Genomic DNA, 6,836 nt, shown 5'->3' with positions numbered 1-6,836 from the left:
ACTAAACATGTATCACTGCTGCATGGTCCTTGTGAGCTAATTAGGATAACCTTTGTTTCTTAATGTGGAAGTCATGTGTGCAAAGTTAACTTCTTATATTAGAGATGTCCCGATCCGATCACGTGATCGGGGATCGGAGCCGATCACGTGATTTTCAAAAGATCAGAATCGGGAGAAAAAAGTCGGGGATCTAATTATTATTAAAAATTTTTTAAATATTTTTTTTTTTTTTTTTTTATTCAATGTCACAAAACAAAAATGACCATGTTCAAGTCTTAAAGTCATCCTGAGGCCTTAGTTTTGGTTTCAAATTACACAACATCATGTATGTGTTGCTTCTTTGGGGCTTGTTTTCATAGACCTGGTTGCTTATTTCTCTCAAATCTGGCAACAGAGTGAGCAGGGCGCAGTGTCTAATTGTAGCAGTAAGCTAACGAGTACTGATAAGCTTTATTTTGTTTTGATCCAAGGCTGCACAACTGAACTGATCCAATGCTGCTGTGAAAAAAATAAGCTAAATCCATGTTGGATAGAATATCCAATTTAAATAAAAAAAATAACCTTAAGGGACAACTTGAATGCTTTTTTTCCTCTTAATGCATTGCATAAAGATCGGATCGGGAAAAATCGGTATCGGCAAATTGTCAAAATCAAATGATCGGAATCGGATCGGGAGCAAAAAAAGGTGATCGGGACATCCCTACCACAGCCCTACAAAAATTCTTTCTTCATGAAGATATAATATCTTCTTTCTGGTATGGTGACTTTGGAGGATGTAGTTTGGCTTTATAAATCAGTTTTTTTACATGTTTACAGTGCCATATTGTGCAAAGAATGAGTTGCCATATTACATGACATGGTTAAAATCAGTGGACAAGCTTCAAAGACTTTATGAGATGTATAACATATAAAAAAGGTAGTCAAAATAAGTATATTCAACTTACATTTACTAATCATTTCTTTATCAGGAGGGCAGCATTGCAATGTCAATTTTGAAACCTTTGCGATACATTTAACACTGTTATGCAAGAAAGAGCAGCCAGATTTTCTATAATAGCATCAAATTATAGTGGATCATTGAATACCTGGGAAAAGTTTATTTCTTAAGTAACACAAAAAAAAACAAGATGACCAGGTTTACCAAAGACACAGCAGGTTGGTACTTTTATGTCTGAAGGGACGCTTTGTCTGGTCTCCTTTGATGAAAGCACTGTTCATCATCTGTATTTTTATTATACCCAAGTGTAGAAAAATGGATTCAGGGATTTGCCAAAAGCTGCCACACTGGAAGCTGAAGAATTTCATTAAACCAATGTCACAGAGCTCATATTCTTCCCCTTGACATATCAATTCAGTGCTTTATCTGTAAAGAAAAGCCCAGAAGATGAAGAGCCCTCTAAGTGACCCCAGCTCTCTAACAGCACAATAGGGACCACCATCCAGGTCTATATCCCTACTATTCTATTCCTATAATGCTTTAGCAGTGCTTTCATCTGCCTGCTTCAACCTCTGGAAGTAAAATAATAGGTAATGGCATGCCAAATCAGAAGAGATTTTCCTCGGTTTGGAGACTGGATTTGACCAACAAAACTGTAGGCAGCATTTCCAAGTTGATAATGGCCCATAAAGCCACAAAGAAAAATAGTTATGGGAATTGTTCTTTTAGAGCCTGATATGAGGGTGTTTGGGACCTGCAAATCTGCAGATAAACCCTATTTAAGCTGTTAAATGCATGGCAAAAATGAGTCAGCATGGGTCATATAATGGTAGGGGATTACTTAAAGTCACATGAAGGAGAATGGTGAACGTTTGAAAAGCAAAATCCTTCATAAACAAAAAGCAAGGGGGGTTGACACTACAAAATAATTCTTCAATGAACGGACAGACTTTTCACACATTCCCCTGCACTTGGAGAACAAAGTTCAGCATGTGGGATTCTTCCAGCACTTCCATGACACCTGTGACTGTCTGGCGGGAACTAGCTTTGTTTGGTCGGGGTAAAAAAAAAAACAGATAATCACAAGGAGCACGAACAATAAACACCATATGACTTTAAATATAATCCTGCTTAACCAGAAGCGCTTCATAGGATTGTCTCGTCTGGTTTCTGGAGGACCACCTGACGCAGATACGCATCGAGAACACATTACATTATCCCACTCAAAGAAAACATGCACGTGCGTGGTTTTAGTCGAATAAAAACAGTATCAAAAGTTTGACTACTTTAAGAGCGATGACATTGTCATTTCAGAAGCGTTCCGCGACTTCAACACGTTTAACTTACCCAGTGTCTCCACACGCTGTTTTTAGACCCGAATGCAACTCCTGCTCTCTGGTTGTCCTTGGAGTTAAATTCTTGAAGGAGAAAACGTCCGGTTGAGGTATTAACGTAACGTCAAAACTTCTGCAAGGTTATACTTCAACCCCGTGGCACACAGCACGTCCCGTCCGCACCACCACCAGCAGCCTCTTTGTACTTATCCGCCCGCCTCATCAGCGAGTTGTTCAGCCACGGGCATGCGCAGTCGGTGCCACCCGACAAGCGGAGTCCTATGAGTGCGTGAGTGAGTGCTGGGGCTACAGGTGTAGCTTGCTTACCTGCTGCAAGGTGGCACTACTTTTTACTGTTCGACCTACTGCAAACTAAACTACCAGAATATTTATTTGTAGCCTTCCTGCAAACAAATGTAAGAAGTTTTACTACCAAACGAGCTCCCATAAACTTTTGTTAATTAACTAATAAGAACTATTTAGGCTACCACTTCTGGTTAATGTTCACTTCAACAAACCATTCAGCCAGACGTCGAGAGATTCAACGAGCTGATAATATTAATTGTTACTTGAATAGTGAAGTTGTAGATGTTCTGCTAGTAAATATTTCTGACTTTTATGTAGTGACAGCTAACACACCCGTTTATCTTCTGTGTAACAATATATTCTTGCAACGTCAACAAGCCTTAAATTAGGCTGTTTTCCGTTTGGCGCATTAATATGAGTTTTTCTGAATTGTCTCAGAAGTGCAGTTTTTTGTGTGGAATGGATGGAACTTGGAACTCAGAATGCTCAGCTTTTTTTGTATGTATTCTTATTAGATATAATATAAAGGTAAAGCTATATTGTGATTATTAAAAAGGGTAATGCTTATTCGAGGCTACCAAAACACACCCGCAGTTTAATTGGGACAGAGCCGAGTCAGCGTCCCTGGTTAACTGGCCAAGGTTGCCATCTAGTGGCGTTTGTTTGAACAGCAGCTCCACACCCATTCAAAAATAAAATACCAGATGTACAGTTACAGTCATAGACTGTAGAAGACAGTGCAGTAATAGGATGTAACAACTTAGTTAGTTATCAAAGAATCCGAGAGAGATATATACATACATTTTATTTCAAACCAAAATAAACAATAAAATGAATGGTAAACATATGCAGCAACGTTTCAATAAGCACAATAAATAAAAACATATAAAATAAGGGTAGCAAAAAGTAGCCTATACACTGATATGGTCCTACCTATCGTATAGTATGGTACATTTTCATCAACAATCACCTTCATATTTAAAATATACAATATAGCTAAAATGTTAAATTGTAAAATAATTGTAAATATAACTTATATTACCTTGTCCTAATACATCAACAATTATATGTTGTATATCTCCTTAATTAAACCGATTTATTTTGCACTTGGTTTGAGTTTAACATAAACCATTCCAAAAATATTCACGTGTTAGAAACACAATGTCTATTTTTTATTAAGTTTTCCTTTTTATGTTATAACCCCCTCTCTGTCTGAGAACATGTTTTAATTTGCCCTGAATTCTACATTCAGACAGACAGACAGAGAGACAGACAGACAGACAGACAGACAGACAGACAGACAGACAGACAGAAAGATGGATAAAATGGGTGAATTAGGAACACATCTGGCCTGGGACAAATAAATATGCAAGCTGCCAGTTGGTATGTTCAAAAGCCATTAGAATGTGAATCTACAGAAGTCATCATTATGACACTATTCATGAACACTATACCTGCAGAAAGTACACGAACTCTCTTGCACAACGACAGTTTGACTTCAGGCGTGTTCAATATTTCTAGTCACATCCCACTATTGGCAACACTATTATTTCACAGTGTGTACAAAGCGGGTAGTGTTTCCAGATATAGCCACACCTCTCGTGCGGCTCTGGATTGGCTCGTGCTGTCTTCCCCCCTCCACTCCAGTTCCGCGTTGCCGAGCATTTAAGTCCTGCAGCATTTCCTGCAATTTATACTCTCTCTTGCTGCAGGAGAGCATCTGTCACCATGACCGACCAAGGAGCCTTCGACACCAACGTAGTGACCATGACCAGGTTCGTTATGGAGGAGGGCAGGAAGGCTAAAGGCACGGGGGAGCTGACAACGCTGCTCAACTCGCTGTGCACGGCGGTGAAGGCCATCTCCAGCGCCGTGCGTAAAGCTGGGATCGCACACCTGTGAGTAAACACTATTCTCTGAGAAGATGACACGTTTGTTTATAAAGTTAAAAAGTTCTCTCATCCGCATGCATGCTCCACGCTGGCAAATACTGAGCAGGAGACTCTGGTTCCTTAAGAACCAATCAGGAAGCGCATACGCCCCCTTGTATACTTTTTTATTTTATAAAACAAAACAAATATTTACAAGTTGGTTATTATATTCAGCCTTGTTGCCTTGGTCTATTAGATGAATTAATGTGTTGCTGCGTCTCAACCACTTTATTTCCTTGTGTTGTCTTTTTGTTGTTGTTATAAATTAATGTGTTTTTAATTGTTTGTAATTGTGCTTATGACTTTGTTATCGTGACTTTGTGATGTGCTGTACTTTAACTCTGTCTACTGATGCTATCTGCATCTACCAGTATTTCTGGTTAAATATCTATTACAAAAAACATATTCATGAACTGTTTACATAAATGCTACTTTTTTAAATATAATTTTGCTTTTGTTGTCTTGTAACAATGAACATAAATCTTTATCATGTTGACTTTAGTAACTGATTCTGATTCAGACTTTACTTCCGTGTTCAATGCAGTTGCTCTTTGAAAAAGCAGTGTCATGCATCACTTGCAGTTTTGTATTTTCTTAACGGGAGATTATCATGACTTCATTCCAATAAAACCTACTCTAGCACAAAGCATACAGTAATAGAGGTTTAAATAATGTTTTGTCAGTTAAGATATAGAAGAAGGCACCATAGAAAAACTTCACAAGCTGAATGTCTAAAGTAATTTGTTAGAGCATGTTAATACACTTTTGATCCGTGTATGGAAAAGTTGCATGATTTTTGTTTTTATCACTCTCCCTTTTCTCCCTTTTTTGTATCTTCCATGTGTCCTCAGTTATGGTATTGCTGGCAGCACCAATGTGACTGGTGACCAGGTGAAGAAGCTGGACATTCTGTCCAATGATCTGGTCATCAACATGATCACGTCTTCCTTCACCTCCTGTGTGCTGGTGTCTGAGGAGAACGAGAAGGCCATTATTATAGAGCCAGAAACCAGGGTAAGTCGATCGAGTGGAGACTTTAGACTCTTTGGACTTTGGGGGAAAACAGCTCTTCGATCTCACATCTGGAATGACTTGTCGGCTGACAAAAACAAGATCATCCAGTTTTGTCTGGGTTTTTCCAATCTTTTCTTTTTGGGATCTTATGTCATATAACTGGTTTGGGTAAAAAAGCTTGGATTCCAGATTCTTAAAAAGTATTATATTTAAGTACTTCCTCCTTTTACATCTATTGCAATTCTAAAGTGTGGGAGGGCATGGTGACATTTTTTTTTTTTTTTCGTCTCATGCACGCCCACAAGGAAACACATGCACATCACTGTCAATGTGTCACACTAAACAAGTGATGTATAGGTTGCGGCTATGTGCCTAGAAATGCAGCAATGCTCCAACTAAAATACATGCAAAAGGAAGACTAGAAAATAAGACCGTAAATAATTCAGCATGTAAAACTTTCTTTTCAAACTTGCTTAGCGACATAAGGAAATGCATTTCTTTGTTTGACCTCAAGATTTGACCTGCGAGAACAATGCTTTTTGTTGAGCAAAACTGCAAAACCTTTTGTTTGCAGATTCTATGACAAAATATCTCCTCTTTCTCTTCAGGGCAAATACGTTGTTTGCTTTGATCCTTTGGATGGCTCTTCCAACATCGACTGTCTCGTCTCCATTGGGACCATCTTTGCCATCTACAAAAAGGTAGTAACACAGGTTCAAATCCCCATGATTAAGGGTCACCAGTTTGAGTTTTGGAAGGATAAGACATGCTGACTTGTCTCTGATAATCACTGTTTTTTAGTTGGAATGCTGTTAACAGCAGTTGGAATGCTGTTAACAGCATTCCAACTAACTGTTCTTCTACGGACGAAAAGTTTATTATTATTATTCTGCCAGTATTTTGGACCGCTTCTCCTCCCGCATTGAACATCGCAGAAACTCCGTTCAAACATCGAAACGTTCAGCTCGGTCGGGAATCGCAGGCTATTACTTTTCTCATTCATAACTTTCATAATTCCAGACATACATCCCATAATTCATCAAATTTTTAACATTGAAGTCAATGGAGAAAATCTTCAGACTTCAACAAATCTTCATGCGATTCAACTGCTAACTGTTCATTCATACTTTCACTCACCTCATTCCAACTTTAAAATGTCACATATCTTTCTGACATTATTCGTGTAAAACAACTTTTAAATCTGATTCTTACTTTTAGAGATATTAAACATTGTTCAGACATTGTTAAAGGTTTTTTTTTAACATTAACTAGAGTGTGTGATGTCACAGCTAGAGGGTAGGCAATCTTGAAATT

The 6,836-nt window shown here is 38.3% G+C and overlaps 1 protein-coding gene across 1 annotated transcript in view; it reads left to right on the top strand.

The window, feature by feature from the left end:
* The first annotated feature begins 4,205 nt into the window (after nucleotides 1-4,205).
* Nucleotides 4,206-6,836, top strand: part of fbp1a (fructose-1,6-bisphosphatase 1a) — a 5,782-nt gene continuing 3,151 nt past the window's right edge. The window contains exons 1-3 of the mRNA XM_010783355.1: nucleotides 4,206-4,475; nucleotides 5,360-5,522; nucleotides 6,131-6,223. Coding sequence (XP_010781657.1) covers nucleotides 4,306-4,475; nucleotides 5,360-5,522; nucleotides 6,131-6,223 — 426 coding nt within the window. The 5' untranslated portion in view covers nucleotides 4,206-4,305. The remainder of the gene's footprint in view (nucleotides 4,476-5,359; nucleotides 5,523-6,130; nucleotides 6,224-6,836) is intronic.

The sequence above is a fragment of the Notothenia coriiceps genome, unplaced genomic scaffold (genome assembly GCF_000735185.1).
Source record: "Notothenia coriiceps isolate Sejong01 unplaced genomic scaffold, NC01 NC01_scaffold00025094, whole genome shotgun sequence".
Classification (NCBI taxonomy): Eukaryota; Metazoa; Chordata; class Actinopteri; order Perciformes; family Nototheniidae; genus Notothenia; species Notothenia coriiceps.
This window is presented reverse-complemented; position numbering and strand designations above follow the sequence as displayed.